This window comes from Salmo salar, chromosome 05 (assembly GCF_965601325.2).
Source record: "Salmo salar chromosome 05, fSalSal1, whole genome shotgun sequence".
Classification (NCBI taxonomy): Eukaryota; Metazoa; Chordata; class Actinopteri; order Salmoniformes; family Salmonidae; genus Salmo; species Salmo salar.
In genome coordinates, this window is record NC_138295.1 from 73628807 (window position 1) to 73648794 (window position 19988).

The 19988-nt window shown below is 46.9% G+C and overlaps 1 protein-coding gene across 3 annotated transcripts; it reads right to left on the minus strand.

Annotated features, from left to right (window-relative positions):
- Positions 1-1744: 1744 nt before the first annotated feature.
- Positions 1745-19672, minus strand: LOC106605837 (transient receptor potential cation channel subfamily V member 6). Of its 3 annotated transcripts, none has more exons than XM_014201811.3 (16): positions 19531-19672; positions 17810-17970; positions 11467-11687; positions 11215-11355; positions 11031-11129; positions 6450-6625; positions 6206-6358; positions 6052-6131; positions 5818-5953; positions 5621-5707; positions 3875-3951; positions 3608-3731; positions 3389-3455; positions 2954-3222; positions 2685-2791; positions 1745-2554 (listed from the first exon to the last, which is right to left on the minus strand). In XM_014201811.3, the coding sequence occupies exons 2-16, from the start codon at positions 17938-17940 to the stop codon at positions 2287-2289; spliced, it is 2136 nt and encodes a 711-aa protein (XP_014057286.2). In that variant the 5' UTR covers positions 17941-17970; positions 19531-19672; the 3' UTR covers positions 1745-2286. The 3 variants fall into 3 exon arrangements, with proteins under 3 accessions (XP_014057286.2, XP_014057285.2, XP_045574736.2); XM_014201810.3 differs by having other exon boundaries at positions 3608-3773; XM_045718780.2 differs by lacking the exon at positions 19531-19672 and having other exon boundaries at positions 3608-3773; positions 11467-11652; positions 17810-17940.
- Between the last annotated feature and the right edge of the window lie 316 nt (positions 19673-19988).

A 19988-nucleotide genomic window follows, 5' to 3' on the forward strand; every position in this document is an offset into this window, starting at 1 on the left:
TTAGAAGGGGCAAGAAGTACGTGAGGATACAGGAGGGGGGGGTCAGCCCCCTCTGGAAGTCGGAGAATGTAGGTTTTTTTTACACGTGAAACAGCTCTTTCCTGCAATCTGGAGCCGTAATTATTATGCCTCTTTACCTGTTCAATTGTCATTTTAATTAATGATGCACATTGATTCTTTAAGAACTTTTATGCTTTAGGAGTTTAGCACAACTGCTATACTGGTACACTACATGACCAAAAATATGTGGACACCTGCTCGTCGAACATCTCATTCCAAAATCAGGGGCATTAATATAGAGTTGGTCCCCCCTTTGCTGCTTTAACAGTCTCCACTCTTCTGGGAAGGTTTTCCACAAGCCGTTGGAACATTGCTGCAGGGACTTGCTTCCATTCAGCCACAAGAGCTTTAGTGAGGTCGTGCACTGATGTTGGACAATTAGGCCTGGCTCGCAGTCGACGTTCCAATTCATCCCAAAGGTTTTCGATGGGGTTGAGGTCAGGGTTCTGTGCAGGCCAGTCAAGATCTTCCACACCAATCTCGACAAACCATTTCTGTATGAACCTCACTTTGTGCCCAGGGGCATTGTCATGCATAAACAGGAAAGGGCCTTCCCCAAACTGTTGCCACAAAGTTGGAAGCACAGAATCGTCTAGGATGTCATTGTATGCTGTAGTGTTAAGATTTCCCTTCACTGGAACTAAGGGGCCTAGCCCGAACCATGAAAAACAGCCCCAGACCATTATTCGTCCTCCACCAAACTTTACAGTTGGCACTATGCATTTGAGCAAGTAGTGTTCTCCTGGCATCCGCTAAACCCAGATTTGTCCGCCGGACTGCCAGATGGTGACACGTGATTCATCACTCCAGAGAACGCGTTTCCACTTCTCCAGAGTCCAATAGCAGCAAGCTTTACACCAGTCCAGCTGATGTTTGTCATTGTGCATGGTGATCTTAGGATTGTGTGTGGCTGCTTGGCCATGGAAACCCATTTCATGATGCTCCCGACGAACAGTTATTGTGATGATGTTGCTTCCAGAAGCCGTTTGGAACTCGGTAGTGAGTGTTGCAACCGAGGACAGATGATTTTTACACGCTACGCGCTTCAGCACTCAGCGGTCCTGTTCTGTGAGCTTGTGTGGCCTACCACTTCGCAGCTGAGCCATTGTTCCCACTTCACAATAACACCACTTGCAATTGACCGGGCAGCTCTAGCAGGGCAGACATTTGATGAACTGACTTGTTGGAAAATGTGGCATCCTCTGACGGGGCCACGTTGAATGTCACTGAGCTCTTAAGTACGGTCTCTTCTACTGCCAATTTGTGTCTATGGAGATTGTATGGCTGTGTGCTCGATTTTATAAACCTGTCAGCAACGAGTGTGGCTGAAAATGGCCAAATCCACTAATTTGAAGGGGTGCCATATACTTTTGGCCATGTGGTGTGTATTGTATCATAAGACAAGAATTAAAGCAATTTTTGTATTTTCTAAAGTCTAGCAACCTTGCCAGCTGGCATGCCTGCTAAGCTAGTTAGACAATCCATTCTAACTTAATTGATAGCCTGAAATGACAAGGTAGCTGGTTACGAGGTTGTGAGATTGGGATCCCATCTAGCTGGCTAGCTAAAACAAACTTTATAAAATTGCTAGGTGGCCACTGCAATCAGAACAGGTGTCGGTAGCAAAATGTAATAGAATTCCTAAATTGTTTAGCTGGTCCGCACTCAAAAAAGAGATTCAAGGTTCATTTTTAGTATTTATTTCATTCAAGGGTGGGTAGATAGACACACGTTTCAGCCTTCGTCAGTGTCATCAGCATCCTCTCTGAAGGTGCACTTCTTTACTTCTTGCTTTATATATTCATCAAGAAGGAATCAACATAGCTTGATCAAATTAATTTACAAACAGTCCTGCCCATCACCGGCAGCTAAAATCAGATGAAACGCTGTGTGTCACTCGACCCTCTCTCTCCTCCTTCACTCATGATACTGTCTTCACACATATCTTTGCTCAGTGGTTCACCTAGGAAGGAACCACTTACTAGAAGAATATGGGGGAGGGGGCACTGATTGGGATGCTGTATACACTTTCATCATGGTTTTCAGGTATTTTTATGGAGTATGTAGGAGAGACTATATGTGTGTGCCTGAGTGTATGTTTGCATGTGTGTGTCAAAATGTGTGTGTGCCCCGTATGGGTATGACGCCTCTGCATTCATGCTTGCATCACACGTATACTATATAATAACAATAAAACAATCTGTTTTTCTGTCTTAAACCTCAGATCTATTTTACTTCCTGGTCATCCTCAGGCTCTTCCTGTTCCATATCTAAACCCAGAGCGCTGTGGCGAATCATCTGCCAGCATGCCAGGGACTTCCTGTTTCCATCTATCCCACCCCTGTGTTTGGGTCTGATCAGAGGGCTTCCAGGTCCTTTTGACATGTCAGTGTTCTCCGTCTCCTCCCGCTCCTTGCTCTGGTCCTCATCCTTAGAGAAGGCTTGGATGTAGCGACGCATCTTTTGCACCAGTGGGTCGTTGCGATCCTCAACCCTGCAATGGAGACATTTAGAGAGTCATTATAATATAAAGCCTGTATATGACGGGGATGGGGAAACACTTAACACCACATCTAAGACAGAGTACAGTAATAGGCCAGTTAGATGAAGTGTTGTTGTCTTACCGGAGGTACCACCGCTCCCCCAGGCCGTAGAGCAGGCCACACACCCCCAACCGGGGCAACAGGCAGCGGGGCAATCTCCTCTCCAACATCAGGGTAGTGGCCACCACCTACACACAGTGAGCAGGGACAAAGGACATAAGGATCATTAGAATGGCACTGATTGGGATGCTGTATACATTTTCATCATGGTTTTTAAGCCATTTTTATGGAGTATGTAGGAGAGACTATGTGTATGTGCCTGAGTGTGTGTGTGTGTATGTGTGGCACACCTGTGTCCTCCAGAGCTCGTCCCTCTCCTGGGCAACTCTCCATTGTGTATCACTCATCATGGCTGTGAGCAGGTTGAGCAGCAGTATGTAGGAGACCACAGAGAAGGTGCAGTGCAGCACATGGACAATAGGGGGTGTTGTGAAGGTGTGGTCCACTGGCAGGTCTATCAGACCCACACTCAGCTCAAACTGGGAGAACAGAGTGATGGGGAAGGAGCGGTACGCAGGTAGAGAGTCTGGGTCCTGAGTCATGTACACCACCCACAGGGCTGGGAGGGAGGGAGGGAGGGAGGGAGGGAGGGAGGGAGGGAGGGAGGGAGGGAGGGAGGGAGGGAGGGAGGGTAACCGGCAAATAAAAATAGGAATTATATTTGGTTTAATACATTTGTACTATTAATATGCTTTTTGAGTTTCTCTTTAACAGAATGCACTTACAGGTGGAAAACCCTATGAGCACGATGAAGCTCAGCCACATAAACTTGGTCAGGTCGCCAAATATAATCTATGAGGAAATGAGACAAAACACCACAACAGTTCAATATGGGAATCAAAACAGCAAAACCATATGTTCTACAGTAACGTCATGCTAATGCTTGTGTGTGTGTGTGTGTGTGTGCGTGCATGCACATGTGTGTGTCTGCTTCCCTTACATACCTTCTGTATCATGATGACGTAAGGCCCCAGCATCTGAAAGCCTCGGGCGAAGAACATGACGTTACTCCAGCCCAGCACCAGACACACAGCCATGACAACTGTCTCCCCCTGTACCCCACTGACCCTGAAAACACACAGCAGCACCACCAGGAACGCATAGGCAATACTGGGGAGGAAACAGGTTATAAATACTACATAGTCATGACAAAACACAACAACATCACTAGGTAGGTAATAAATGCTACATAGGCACCAAGGTTGACTTACAGAATGACATGGAAGGGCCCCCCCAGGGCCGTCTGTCCAAAGTAATGCTTGGCCCCCACTCTCAGCATATCTGGGATCTTAGGGATTGGGAATAACACAGATTATATTGACAGCCAATAATGTGATCTAATCTACAGTGTAAATATACTGCTCAAAAAAAGAAAGGGAACACTTAAACAACAGATCTGAATGAAAGAAATAATCTTATTAAATACTTTTTTCTTTACACAGTTGAATGTGCTGACAACAAAATCACACAAAAATAATCAATGGCAATCCAATTTATCAACCCATGGAGGTCTGGATTTGGAGTCACACTCAAAATTAAAGTGGAAAACCACACTACAGACTGATCCAACTTTGATGTAATGTCCTTAAAACAAGTCAAAATGAGGCTCAGTAGTGTGTGTGGCCTCCACGTGCCTGTATGACCTCCCTACAAGCCTGGGCATGCTCCTGATGAGGTGGCGGATGGTCTCCTGAGGGATCTCCTCCCAGACCTGGACTAAAGCATCCGCCAACTCCTGGACAGTCTGTGGTGCAACGTGGCGTTGGTGGATGGAGCAAGACATGATGTCCCAGATGTGCTCAATTGGATTCAGCTCTGGGGAACGGGCGGGCCAGTCCATAGCAATGCCTTCCTCTTGCAGGAACTGCTGACACACTCCAGCCACATGAGGTTTAGCATTGTCTTGCATTAGGAGGGCCAACCGCACCAGCATATGGTCTCACAAGGGGTCTGAGGATCTCATCTCGGTAACTAATGGCAGTCAGGCTACCTCTGGCAAGCACATGGAGGGCTGTGCGGCCCCCCAAAGAAATGCCACCCCACACCATGACTGACCCACCGCCAAACCGGTCATGCTGGAGGATGTTGCAGGCAGCAGAACGTTCTCCACGGCATCTCCAGACTCTGTCACGTCTGTCACGTGCTCAGTGTGAACCTGCTTTCATCTGTGAAGAGCACAGGGTGCCAGTGGCGAATTTGCCAATCTTGGTGTTCTCTGGCAAATGCCAAACGTCCTGCACGGTGTTGGGCTGTAAGCACAACCCCCACCTGTGGACGTCGGGCCCTCATACCACCCTCATGGAGTCTGTTTCTGACCGTTTGAGCAGACACATGCACATTTGTGTCCTGCTGGAGGTCATTTTGCAGGGCTCTGGCAGTGCTCCTCCTGCTCCTCCTTGCACAAAGGCGGAGGTAGCGGTCCTGCTGCTGGGTTGTTGCCCTCCTACGGCCTCCTCCACGTCTCCTGATGTACTGGCCTGTCTCCTGGTAGCGCCTCCATGCTCTGGACACTACGCTGACAGACACAGCAAACCTTCTTGCCACAGCTCGCATTGATGTGCCATCCTGGATGAGCTGCACTACCTGAGCCACTTGTGTGGGTTGTAGACTCCGTCTCATGCTACCACTAGAGTGAAAGCACCGCCAGCATTCAAAAGTGACCAAAACATCAGCCAGGAAGCATAGGAACTGAGAAGTGGTCTGTGGTCCCCACCTGCAGAACCACTCCTTTATTGGGGGTGTCTTGCTAATTGCCTATAATTTCCACCTGTTGTCTATTCCATTTGCACAACAGCATGTGAAATGTATTGTCAATCAGTGTTGCTTCCTAAGTGGACAGTTTGATTTCACAGAAGTGTGATTGACTTGGAGTTACATTGTGTTGTTTAAGTGTTGCCTTTATTTTTTTGAGCAGTGTATAAGTGACATGTAAAACTATTGGGTGATGTATGTTTTACCTCCAGTAGCAGAATAACCAGGGCACCCAGGACACTGATCATCTCTCCTGCCAGACGCAAGTTGTCCCCATAGGTCACATAACTCTCCTACAGGGACAGAAAACAGGGCACGTGGATCACAAAGGGTTCATATGAACACCTCTGATTGAGGTTTGCACACAGGCTGTCATATGAAGATGCCTTCATGTCTCCCCCACCTTCAGAGTTTTCTGCACGCGGATGGTTTTGTCCATGTCAGATACAGTGTAATTCTCTGGAGCGTCCTTTAGGGGGCGATACACACAACACAGTGTGAAGGTCCCAATGTACAGGAGGTACAGCAGCATCAACAACCTGTACACAACACAATAATAACATCACAACATTAGACATAAACAAATGACAGCATCTCAAACACAACATCAGAACATGACCACTGTATGTGTTGTTACCTAAAGTAGTGTTTTCCATAGAGGTTCCACTTGAGACTGACCAACTGCCTAATAGGAGTCACTTCCAGTATCCTCCTTGCCTGAAGTAGGAGATCATCATCAGTTTCCCTGTACTGTATATTACAATGTATCATGTTTGTGTACTGTACTGTACCTCTCTCCTCTGGCTGCCCACGATGAGCTCAAGCACAGAGCGGTCGTCGTCGGCGACCAAGGAGTCGATCTCTGTGAGGTCATAGAGGTTAGAGGTCAAGGGTCCCAGGTTCCACTGGTTGATTCGCCTCCGATTGACCAGGTGCTGGAAGGCCTGGGAGGGACAGATGTTGTTTTATTAAAATGTTTTACTGTTCCCATGTCTCTCACTGTCCCTCTCTTTCTATCCCTCTATCCATCCTCACCACAAGGTTGCCCTCCTGGGCAGCCAGTTTGAAGGGCGTTAAGCCATTGTAGTTGGGCACCATGTCCAGTGGCACAGCCTGGTCCAGCTCATCGTCACGTGCCAACAGCAGATCCAACGCCAGGCATGCTATAGTTTTATTGGGCTGCAGGACCAGGATGTGGAGCACTGTGTTACCTAGGAGGGAGAGAGGGAGATACAGTGAGGGAAAAAAGTATTTGATCCCCTGCTGATTTTGTATGTTTGCCCACTGACAAAGATATGATCAGTCTATAATTTTAATGGTAGGTTTATTTGAACAATGAGAGACAGAATAACAACCAAAAAATCCAGAAAAACACATGTCAAAAATGTTATAAAATGATTTGCATTTTAATGAGGGTGTAAGGGTGTCGTAAGGATCAGACCAAGACGCAGCGGGAACGTGTATACTCATCTTCTTTTTAATGTTGAAGAAGGAAAACAAACAAATCACGTATACAAAAACAATAAACGACACTAAACAGTCCTGTCAGGTGTACAGACACAAAACAGGAGACAACTACCCACAAATACCATAGAACAAACACCCCTCTTAAATAAGACCTTCAATTAGAAACAACGAGGAGCAGCTGCTTCCAATTGAAGGTCAACCCCATTAACTGAACATAGACATAGAACGACTAGAACTAACATAGAAATAAACTAACAAGAACATAGCCCAAAACCCCCGAAACACTCTAAACAAACACCCCTCTTACATAATAACATAACCCAACAAACCCGAACCACATAAAACAAACACCCCCGGCCACATCCTGACCAAACTACAATAACAAATAACCCCTTACTGGTCAGAACGTGACAGTACCCCCCCCCCCCCCCCCGCCCCCCAAAGGTGCAGACCCCGGAAGCACCTAAACAAAAAACACAAAAATAACCCCAAAACAAAAATAATCCCAAATTTAAGGGAGGGAAGGGAGGGTGGCCACCGTCACCGACGGTTCTTGTGCTACACCCCCCCCTCCCCAACCCACCTACTATGGAGGTGGCTCAGGCTCCGGCCTTACTCCCCAACCTAACCTGTCCACCCCCGCTAAATACTTATTAAATGTTACCCCTCCCGAAGTCTCTGGGCTATGGCGCATCGCTGAAGACCTCGGGCTGATGTGCGTTGCTGGAGACCTCAGGCTGATGCGCGTCGCTGGAGACCTCGGACTGTAGGGCGACTCTGGCTGGGCAGATTCCGGACTGTAGGGTGAGTCTGGCTGTGCCGATTCCGGACTGTAGGGCGACTCTCGCTGCGCCGATTCCGGACTGTAGGGTGACTCTCGCTGCGCCGATTCCGGACTGTAGGGCGACTCTCGCTGCGCCGATTCCGGACTGTAGGGCGACTCTCGCTGCGCCGATTCCGGACTGTAGGGCGACTCTCGCTGCGCCGATTCCGGACTGTAGGGCGACTCTCTCGGCTCCGGACTGTGGGCCGTCTCTGCTGGCTCCGGACTGTGGGCCGTCTCTCTCGGCTCCGGACTGTGGGCCGTCTCTGCTGGCTCCGGACTGTGGGCCGTCTCTCTCGGCTCCGGACTGTGGGCCGTCTCTCTCGGCTCCGGACTGTGGGCCGTCTCTCTCGGCTCCGGACTGTGGGCCATCTCTGCTGGCTCCGGACTGTGGGCCGTCTCTGCTGGCTCCGGACTGTGGGCCGTCTCTGCTGGCTATGGACTGTGGGCCGTCTCTCTATGGGGCACTGTCGTCGGAAGCTCTGGACGGGGACTGCGCACTGAAGGCCTGATGCGTGGGGCTGGCTTAGGACGCGCCAGACTAAGGACACGCACCACAGGGCTAGTGCGAGGAGCAGGAGCAGGACGAGCTGGACTGGGCTGACGCACTGGAGGCCTGGTGCGTGGGGCTGGTAGTAGAGGGGCCAGACTGGAGACACGCACCTCAGGGCTAGTGCGGGAAGCTGGAACAGGATACACTGGGCCGTGGAGGCGCACTGGCAGTCTCGAGCGCACCTCCTGCACAACCCGTCCTGGCTGGATGGTAATAGTAGCCCTGTACGAGCGGAGTGCTGGCACAGGGCGAACTGGGCTGTGCAGAGGCCTGATGGTTGCCGTGCGTAGAGCTGGCGTAGGGTAGCCTGGGCCTAGGAGGCGCACTGGTGGCCAGATGTGCTGCGCAGGCATCCTCCTTCCAGGCTGGATGCCCACTCTAGCACGGCACTTGCGAGGGGCTGGGATCGCTCGTACCGGACTGTGCGTGCGCATGGGCGAGATCGTGCGCACTTCCGCATACTCCGGCACTCTCCACTCCATACGCCCCCCATAATAAGCACGGGGAGTTGGCTTAGGTCTACGACCTGACTTAGCCACACTCCCCGTGTGCCCCCCCCAAAAAATGTATTGGGGCTGCCTCTCCGGCTTCCTTGCCAGCCGTGTTCCCCTGTAGCGTTCCCGGTCCTCTTCAGCCTCTCGTATCTCCGCTCTCCTGGCTGCCTCCACCTGTTCTGATGGGCGACGGTGTTCACCAGCCTGGTGCCATGGTCCAGCCCCATCCAGAATTTCCTCCTATGTCCACGACTCCCTGTAGTCCACCTGCTACTCCTTCCTCCGCTGTTTGGTCATTTGGTGGTGGGTAGTTCTGTAACGGGTGTCGTAAGGATCAGACCAAGTAGCAGCGGGAACGTGTATACTCATCTTCTTTTTAATGTTGAAGAAGGAAAACAAACAAATCACGTATACAAAAACAATAAACGACACTAAACAGTCCTGTCAGGTGTACAGACACAAAACAGGAGACAACTACCCACAAATACCATAGAACAAACACCCCTCTTAAATAAGACCTTCAGTTAGAAGCAACGAGGAGCAGCTGCTTCCAATTGAAGGTCAACCCCATTAACTAAACATAGACATAGAACGACTAGAACTAACATAGAAATAAACTAACAAGAACATAGCCCAAAACCCCCGAAACACTCTAAACAAACACTCCTCTTACATAATAACATAACCCAACAAACCCGAACCACATAAAACCAACACCCCCTGCCACGTCCTGACCAAACTACAATAACAAATAACCCCTTACTGGTCAGAATGTGACAGAGGGAAATAAATATTTGATCCCCTCTCAATCAGAAAGATTTCTGGCTCCCAGGTGTCTTTTATACAGGTAACGAGCTGAGATTAGGAGCACACTCTTAAAGGGACTGCTCCTAATCTCAGCTTGTTACCTGTATAAAAGACACCTGTCCACAGAAGCAATCAATCAATCAGATTCCAAACCCTCCACCATGGCCAAGACCAAAGAGCTCTTCAAGGATGTCAGGGACAAGATTGTAGACCTACACAAGGCTGGAATGGGCTACAAAACCATCGCCAAGCAGCTTGGTGAGAAGGTGACAACAGTTGGTGCGATTATTCGCAAATGGAAGAAACACAAAAGAACTGTCAATCGCCCTCGGCCTGGGGCTCCATGCAAGATCTCACCTCGTGGAGTTGCAATGATCATGAGAACGGTGAGGAATCTGCCCAGAACTACACAGGAGGATCTTGTCAATGATCTCAAGGCAGCTGGGACCATAGTCACCAAGAAAACAATTGGTAACACACTACGCCGTGAAGGACTGAAATCCTGCATTGCCCGCAAGGTCCCCCTGCTCAAGAAAGCACATATACATGTCCGTCTGAAGTTTGCCAATGAACATCTGAATGATTCAGAGGACAACTGGGTGAAAGTGTTATGGTCAGATGAGACCAAAATAGAGCTCTTTGGCATCAACTCAACTCGCCGTGTTTGGAGGAGGAGGAATGCTGCCTATGACCCCAAGAACACCATCCCCACCGTCAAACATGGAGGTGGAAACATTATGCTTTGGGGCTGTTTTTCTGCTAAGGGGACAGGACAACTTCACCGTATCAAAGGGATGATGTACGGGGCCATGTACCGTCAAATCTTGGGTGAGAACCTCCTTCCCTCAGCCAGGGCATTGAAAATGGGTCGTGGATGGGTATTCCAGCATGACAATGACCCAAAACACACGGCCAAGGCAACAAAGGAGTGGCTCAAGAAGAAGCACATTAAGGTCATGGAGTGACCTAGCCCAGTCTCCAGACCTTAATCCCATAGAAAATCTGTGGAGGGAGCTGAAGGTTCGAGTTGCCAAACGTCAGCCTCGAAATCTTAATGACTTGGAGAAGATCTGCAAAGGGAGTGGGACAAAATCCCTCCTGAGATGAGTGCAAACCTGGTGGCCAACTACAAGAAACGTCTGACCTCTGTGATTGCCAACAAGGGTTTTGCCACCAAGTACTAAGTCATGTTTTGCTGAGGGGGTCAAATACTTATTTCCCTCATTAAAATGCAAATCAATTTATAACATTTTTGACATGTTTTTTCTGGATTTTTTTGTTGTTATTCTGTCTCTCACTGTTCAAATAAACCTACCATTACAATTATAGACTGATCATTTCTTTGTCAGTGGGCAAACGTACAAAATCAGCAAGGGATCAAATACTTTTTTCCCTCACTGTATTAAACTGCTGAAAAAGGGAGAAGAGAGGAGAGGGGCAGGACGAGGAGAAGAAAGAGGAATGTTTCATACCAATGGAGTCCTGGGCCCTGGTGCTGGCTCCTGCGTTGATCACCATGGAGATGATGTCCTGATTCCCCACACAGGCCGCAAATGCCAGGATGTGCTCACCTAAAGTAAAGCAAACGGAATCAAATAACCACATTTCCCAAAATACATTGCTATACTCCTTACAGGCCACAAACAATAATCTTACCATAGTAGAGCAGCCCTCCTCTTCTCTTCCTGAAGTACAGTCCTGTGACTCTGGGCGTGGCCACATCCGCCCCTCGACCAATCAGACTGTGGACCAGGTTAAAGTTCTGATTCACCACGGCAATGTGGAGAGGTGTCATGCCTGATTGAGAGCGAGTAAGAGAGAGAGAATATATGATTGTGTGATTAAATATATGTGTGAGTTTTATGATATTATAGTGTATTTGTTCATTGTGTGTGAGAGTATATGTACCAAGGAAGAGGTCAGAGGTCATGGGCTCATTGATGAGTTCAGGTGCTCCATCCATCAGAGCTAAAGCAGCTTCCATGTTATCATTCATAACTGCCACATGCAGCGCGGTCTCCCCCAGAGCACCTCTCTCAAAGATGTTAGTGGATGCACTGTCCAGAAGTTTCTTAATGCAACCTGCACTGTTCTCTTTGGCGGCAGAAAAGAGAGGGACGCCATTTGTCCTATGGGAGAGTGTGTTTGCCAGTTAGAATTCAAATGCTGCATTCATAACATGTCGTAATTATCAGCATATGACTGGGGAAAATCCACTTGAATGCTCCTCTAGCTGGTAATTACTAGTGGGAAACTGTCTATCATCTCTGAGCTCAGACTTCTCCCACATGCTGAGCTCTGATGTCACATTCCAGTTCGCACAGACATCAGTTCAACGTCTAATTTTGATTTACATTTGGTTGAGTTGTCAGCTATTGTGAATTCAACAGGAAATCAACAAAAAATGTGGTATTGTCATTGGATTTAGGTTAAAAGACGAAATGCCCTTATGTTGATGACTTTTTCCAAATCCAATAAGTTTTCCATGTTGATTCAAAATAGATCACATAGATTTATTGGGTTGAAATGAAGTGGAAACAACATTGATTTGCCAAGTGGGAAACTAAGGAAATGGCCTCGATAGCAGTATTTTTGGCAGTTAAGTGCAACAACAAAACATAATAAAAAAATACAAACGATTAATAACCTCTTTGGGCTAGGGTGCAGTATTTTGACGTCTGGATGACAACAAGCGTACTCAGGCCCAGAAGCTAGGATATGCATATAATTGGTCGATTTGGATAGAAAACACTCTAAAATTTCTAAAATTGTTAAAATAATGTCTGTGAGCATAACAGAACTGATATGGCAGGCGAAAACCCGAGGACAAACCATCCAGAAAAACCAAAAATTCAGCCCACCATTGATTCCTATGGCTGTCATTTTTAATATGAAGGGAATACCTCTCAGATTGCAGTTCCTAGGGCTTCCACTAGATGTCAACAGTCTTTAGAAAGAGTTTCAGGCTTGTTTTTGGAAAAATTAGCTAGAATTTCTAGTTTTTCTAAGTGGCTCCCATTTTGTCTGTAGTGTTTGTTACACGTTATGGTGAACGCGCGTACTTTGTTGTTTATCTCCGGTAATGACAATAACGATTCTCCGTCTTAAATTTTAGCGTTTATTTACGTCTTAGGGTACCTGAGGTTTGATTATAAATGTTGTTTGACTTGTTTGGAGAAGTTTATTGGTAACGTTTGGGATTTATTTTGTATGCATTTTGAAGGAGGGAAACCGGTGGATTATTGAATGAAGTGTGCCAGCTAAACTGAGTTGTTGGGGATATAAAGAAGGACTTTATCGAACAAAACAACCATTTGTGATGTAGCTGGGACCTTTTGGAGTGCCAGCAGAAGAAGATCTTCAAAGCTAAGTGATTTATTTTATCGCTATTGTCACATCCTGAACATGGTAAACTGTTATTTTCTATGGTAGAGTAGGTCAGGGCGTGACAGGGGGGTTTTCTAGTTTAGTTTTTCTATGTTGTTATGTTCTAGTTTTGTATTTCTATGTTGGGTTGTTCTAGTGTTTTGTATTTCTATGTTGGGCTTTGTTTGAGATGATCTCCAATTAGAGGCAGATGGTCATCGTTGTCTCTAATTGGAGGTCATATTTAAGTTGGTGTTTGTCCCACCTGGGTTTGTGGGAGATTAATTTGGAGTAGTATATGTTTCACCTCTGCGTCACGGTTTGTTGTTTTTTTGTCATTCAGTTTATTTATGTATTGCATAGTTTCACAGTATAAATAAAATGTGGAACAAAACACACGCTGCACTTTGGTCCGCTCATTCCTACGACAACCGTGACAGAATCTCCCACCACCAAAGGACCAAGCAGCGTAGTCAGGAGGACTGGATTAAGCGCTGGAGGAGTTGGAGGAAAGGATAGACTGGACTTGGGAGCAGGTATTGGAGAGATACAACAGCCTGCCAGGGAAGCAGGTTGAGGCAGCGAGGGAGTCACGGCAACGACGGAAGCCCGAGAGGCAGCCCCCAAATTCTTTTGAGGCAGCCCCCAAATTCGTGCTTACCGTGGGGAACGAGTGACGAAGCAAGCACCGTGTTATGCGGTGATGCGCACTGTGTCGCCAGTGCGCATTCACAGCCCGGTGCGATCTGTGCCCGCACCCCACATTTGCCGAGGTTGAGCATTCAGCCAGGAAGGGTGGTGCCAGCTCAGCGCTCCTGGTCTCCAGTTCACATTCTCGGTCCAGAATATCCTGCGCCGGCGCTGCGCACTGTGTCGCCAGTGCGTATTCACAGCCCAGTTCGTCCTGTGCCAGCTCCCCGCGTTTGCTGGGCGAAAGTAAGCATCCAGCCAGGACGGGTTGTGCCAGCTATACGCTCAAGATCTCCGGTGCGCCTCCGCGGTCCAGTATATCCTGTGCCTGCCCCACGTACCCGGCCTCCAGTGAGTTTATCCAGCCTGGTATGCCCTGTTCCTGCTCCCTGTACTTGCCTCCAGTGCACCTGCTCAGTCTGGGGTGTCCTGTTCCTGCTCCTCGCACTCGCCCTGAGGTGTGTGTTACTAGTCTGGCGCCACCTATGCCAGCCCCACGCTTCAGGCCTCCAGTGTCCATTCCCAGTCCAGAGCTTCCGGCGACAGTCTCCAGTCCGGAGCTTCCGGCGACAGTCCCCAGTCCGGAGCTTCCGGCGACAGTTCCCAGTCCGGAGCTTCCGGCGACAGTTCCCAGTCCGGAGCTTCCGGCAACGTTCTGCAGTCCGGAACCTCCTGAGACGGCCCGCAGTCCGGAACCTCCAGCGACGGTCCGCAGTCCGGACCCTTCAGCGACGGTCCGCAGTCCGGAGCCTTCAGCGACGGTCCGCAGTCCGGAGCCTTCAGCGACGGTCCGCAGTCCGGAGCCTTCAGCGGCGGTCCGCAGTCCGGAGCCTTCAGCGGCGGTCCGCAGTCCGGAGCCTTCAGCGGCGGTCCGCAGTCCGGAGCCTTCAGCGGCGGTCCGCAGTCCAGAACCTCCAGCGGCGGTCCACAGTCCAGAACCTCCAGCGGCGGTCCGCAGTCCAGAACCTCCAGCGGCGGTCTGCAGTCTAGAACCTCCGGTGATGATCCGCAGTCTGGTGATGCAAAAGCGGAAGGATCAGCGGGCGGAGCGGGGGTTACGCCCTGAACCAGAGCCGCCTCCTCTACTGGAGGATTCACTGGATGATAAGGTTCTGTGTACTGCACCAGAGCAGTCATAGACACTTGTTACCCTCCCTACCCTCCCTTTTGTTTTTGTTTTTTAGTTGCATTCGGAGTCTGCACCTTTGGGGGGGGGGGGGGGTACTGTCACGTCCTGACCATGGTAAGCTGTTATTTTCTAGTATATGAGTAGTATATGTTTCACCTCTGCGTCACGGTTTGTTGTTTTTTTGTCATTCAGTTTATTTATGTATTGCATAGTTTCACAGTATAAATAAAATGTGGAACGACACACACGCTGCACTTTGGTCCGCTCATTCCTACGACAACCGTGACAGCTATTTCTGACTTTCGTGGAGCATCTGCCTGGTTGGAAAATGTTTTTAATTATTTTGTGTGCTGGGCGCTGTTCTCAGATAATCGCATGGTGTGCTTTCACCATAAAGTATTTTTGAAATCTGACACAGTGGCTGGATTGACAAGACGTTAAGCTTTTAACTGATGTATGACACTTGTATTTTCATGAATGTTAAACATTACTATTTCTGTAATTTGAATTTCGCGCTCTGCAATTTTACCGGAAGTTGTCAAGATGGGACACTAGCGTCCCACTGATCCGCAATAATTAATATAATTTTGGATCACTACAATTTGTTTATGAGCATGATAGCTGTACTTTTAGTTTATGGTTGACGCAGCTTGTTTGCCATTACAGGCTGACCTACACCGCTCGCATCACGTGTGCGAGCGTTGCAAAATTAATTTTGAAATCTATATTATTCAATTATTGCACCCACACTGCTCTCTCGCGCCAACGAGCGTCTGCGTTGCCATGGGCTAAAATAGAAGTAAGTTCTATTTGTGACGCAGATCGCGCTGCAAGTCCTGCCTCTCCCATCTCCTCATTGGGGTATAGAAGCAGGTACCCAAGTTCCATCTCCTCATTGGTTATACCCACGTGGGTGACTGAAAGACGAAATAGGTTGGTGGCGGTAATGCACATCATTTATGAAAGTTGCCAATCGCAATACAGTCGTGGCCAAAAGTTTTGAGAATGACACAAATATTAATTTTCACAAAGTCTGCTGCCTCAGTTTGTATGATGGCAATTTGCATATACTCCAGAATGTTATGCAGAGTGATCAGATGAATTGCAATTAATTGCAAAGTCCCTCTTTGCCATGCAAATTAACTGAATCCCCCAAAAACATTTCCACTGCATTTCAGCCCTGCCACAAAAGGACCAGCTGACATCATGTCAGCGATTCTCTCATTAACACAGGTGTGAGTGTTGACGAGGACAAGGCTGGAGATCACTCTGTCATGCTGATTGAGTTCGAATAACAGACTGGAAGCTTCAAAAGGAGGGTGGTGCTTGGAATCATTGTTCTTCCTCTGTCAATCATGGTTACCTGCAAGGAAACACGTGCGTCATAATTTCTTTGCAAAAAAGGGCTTCACAGGCAAGGATATTGCTGCCAGTAAGATTGCACCTAAATCAACCATTTATTGGATCATCAAGAACTTCAAGGAGAGTGGTTCAATTGTTGTGAAGAAGGCTTCAGGGCGCCCAAGAAAGTCCAGCAAGCGCCAGGACCGTCTCCTAAAGTTGATTTAGCTGCAGGATCGGGGCACCATCAGTACAGAGCTTGCTCAGGAATGTCAGCAGGCAGGTGTGAGTGCATCTGCACACACAGTGAGGCGAAGACTTTTGGAGGATGGCCAGGTGTCAAGAAGGGCAGCAAAGAAGCCACTTCTCTCCAGGAAAAACATCAGGGACAGACTGATATTCTGCAAAAGGTACAGGGATTGGACTTCTGAGGACTGGGGTAAAGTCATAATCTCTGATGAATCCCCTTTCCGATTGTTTGGGGCATCTGGAAAAAAGCTTTTCCGGAGAAGACAAGGTGAGCGCTACCATCAGTCCTGTGTCATGCCAACAGTAAAGCATCCTGAGACCATTCATGTGTGGGGTTGCTTCTCAGCCAAGGGAGTGGGCTCACTTACAATTTTGCCTAAAAATTCAGCCATGAATAAAGAATGGTACCAACACATCCTCCGAGAGAAACTTCTCCCAACCATCCAGGAACAGTTTGGTGACGAACAATGCCTTTTCCAGCATGATGGAGCATAAGGCAAAAGTGATAACTAAGTGGTTCAGGGAACAAAACATTGATATTTTGGGTCCATGTCCAGGAAACTCCCCAGACCTTAATCCCATTGAGAACTTGTGGTCAATCCTCAAGAGGCGGGTGAACAAACAAAAACCCACAAATTCTGACAAACTCCAAGCATTGATTATGCAAGAATGGGCTGCCATCAGTCATGATGTGGCCCAGAAGTTAATAGACAGCATGCCAGGACGGATTGCAGAGGTCCTGAAAAAGAAGGGTCAACACTGCAAATATTCACTCTTTGCATCAACTTCATGTAATTGTCAATAAAAGCCTTTGACACTTATGAAATGCTTGTAATTATACTTTAGTATTACATAGTAACATTTGACAAAAATATCTAAAGACACTGAAGCAGCAAACTTTGTGAAAATTAATATTTGTGTCATTCTCAAAACCTTTGGCCAAGACTGTATAAAGTCAAGAGAAGAAAAAGCCTGGAAGGAGGAGAGATGACTAGGAACGATTCGGTTGACCGTTTTATGTGTGGATTAATTGGTGGAGAAGATTGCATTTCAGATAAAATAACAACTCAATGTTTATATCCCAGGACAAATTAGCTAGCAAGAGCAAGCTAGCTAAATAGGACAAATTAGCTAGCAAGTGCAAGCTAGCTAGCTAAATTTCCATACATGTTTAATGCTATTCGACCTGTCCCCAAATTAATATAATTGGTTCAGAGTTTGTTTTGATATTTTAACCTGCGTGTCGTGATTGCGTTTGTTGTGGGAGGACAATACAAATGTATGCCCGATGGCGCATGCGCGCAGCCGGTTTGGGTTTAGCCAATTAGCGTTCTAAGTGAGTTGAAAGCATGTGAACACACACAACGCATTGCTTCCAGGTTACAATTAGTATTTTCAGAGTTTCCCCACTTGTAATAATATAATATCAACCAATACCTGACAGTCGCTGTTATTTTTTACCAATAGGAAACTCACCTTTTGTTCTGCAGCAAAAACGTTTCATCCAGCATCTCTTTCCACCCCTTCCTGTTCTGGAGCCGGAACCTAAGCTGGCTCCACCAATGGTTGAGCTCACCTGGAGCAGATCTTGCCAAGGGCGGGGCCATCCTCTCATATGGTGAGTCTATTTGAAATGGCTGGGAGGAGAGAGAGGTGCATGTGTGTGAGAGAAATTGAGTGTCAGAAACAGAGATGTTCTACCATCAGACTTAACTCAGAAAGAAATACATCCTTCTCCTTATGTACTAGGGACTCAAATCAAATCTAGAATGTCTGAGCTGTCAGCAAACTAATTGACAGATCATTCAGGTCTGCACCATTCCACAGACCAGAGCTGAACCTGAAACACAGGTTCATATTTCCCCATTAATCCAGGCAAAGGAAGATGTCCACAATAACGTCGTTTTTCTCTATTCTATCCTATTCTAAACAGCTCTGTAAAATGTAAAAGGTAAACACTTATTGTTCCACAAGAAGAGTGCCTTTTGCGTCCCTTCGATATTTCAAGTAGAAATTGTGCACCAATATTGCATTTTAAGAGCCTGTTATATTAAATGAAGTGCCCTTGACATTTAAAAAATATTTGTAACATTTTATTTGTTTTAGCAGACACTCTTATCCAGAGCGAATTAAAGTAGTAAGTGCGTACATTTTGTACTGAATTCCCCCCATGGGAATCAAACCCACAGCAACCCTGACATTGCAAGGCTACCATGTACTACCAACTGAGCAACACACGAAATGAACTGATACACTTCCAGAAAACAACCGCTCACATATCCAAGATTGTGTCCCAAATGTCACCCTGTAGCCTATATAGTACACGACTCCTGACCAGAGCCCTATTGCCCCTGGTCTAAAGTGGTGCTCTTTAACAGGTAATAGGGTGCCATCTGGGACACAGCCTTAGAAAGCCATTCTCTCCTTCACTTATCACTTTAATACATACCACATGGAGAATTCAATATATCATATTTTTTATATGAATAAAGACTTGCTAAAGTGCCCAAATTCAGTATTTTGACATGTCCCTCTGTGCACCCTATGTGACTTCTAGGAAATTGCTACCCACTTAACCCAAACATTTCTCTTAAGTTTTCGCCAGTCATTTTTGAAAATTATTATTTATTTCATGTCTGTCCCTCATTTTAAGGTCAACCCTGTTATGTGAAGTGAACTCTCAATTCAAAATGGGTAAACTGTTCCTTTTAAAATATTTTTTTCTAAAGAAGCATTTAACATCTAATAGTCAAATCATAGTGTAAAAGCAGGTGAGCTGGTTCTACTCTTTTTGGCCATTTTATGTTGTTTTGTGGTGGAAAACTAAGCGGGTCAAGCTCAACACGCCAACACTATTACCCATAGGTAGACAGGCTAGAAATGTTTTAACAATTACACTTTTATTGTGAAGCTTGTATTCAATTGCCACTCCCTGTTGCAAACAACAAGCTTCAATTCTGCCTGTCACAAAGGGATTCATGGCTGATTTAAGATGAAATCATCAACCCTGTTACTTTGTTAACCCTGTTACTTTATTTGGCACTTATTATAGTATTTTTTATTTTATTTTACCACTTGAGATGGCGAAAAAAATTATTATGACAGAATGTTAACATTTTGTGAAATCACTTAAATATTTTTTTTTAATCAAGTTATACTTCTCAAAAGGCATCGAATTGGTGGAGTGACCCACTTACCTTTTACGGAAGAAAACAGTTAGTCCTTTACTCCTAATTGACAGTCAGGTACTATGGGAACATGCAACATCAAGCTGATTTGAGAAAGAGAAGGGGGATTCACAGTTGGGGATCTTTATAAATGGATAGGAGGTCAAGTGGAGGGGAGGAGGTCAAGAGGAGGATAGATGTCAGAGAGAAGAGGGAGGAGAGAGGGAGGGGCCAAATGGTGGAAAGGAGTAGTAGTCATAACTTGAGCATTATCTTTTGGGAAGATCCATACTTTTATTGGAATCATTTACTGCAGTAAACCAAGGCTGCTTGACATTTTGCTAAAACGTCTTGAACGCTAAAGACTGCTCTGGCCTTGTGCTTGACCGCCACACTCAGTTTACCTGGCAGATGTCCTGAGACTGGTCCACGGTCCATAGATCTCCCCCATGGCTCATTTTCAGCCCCTGCATCACCCCCATGTAAAA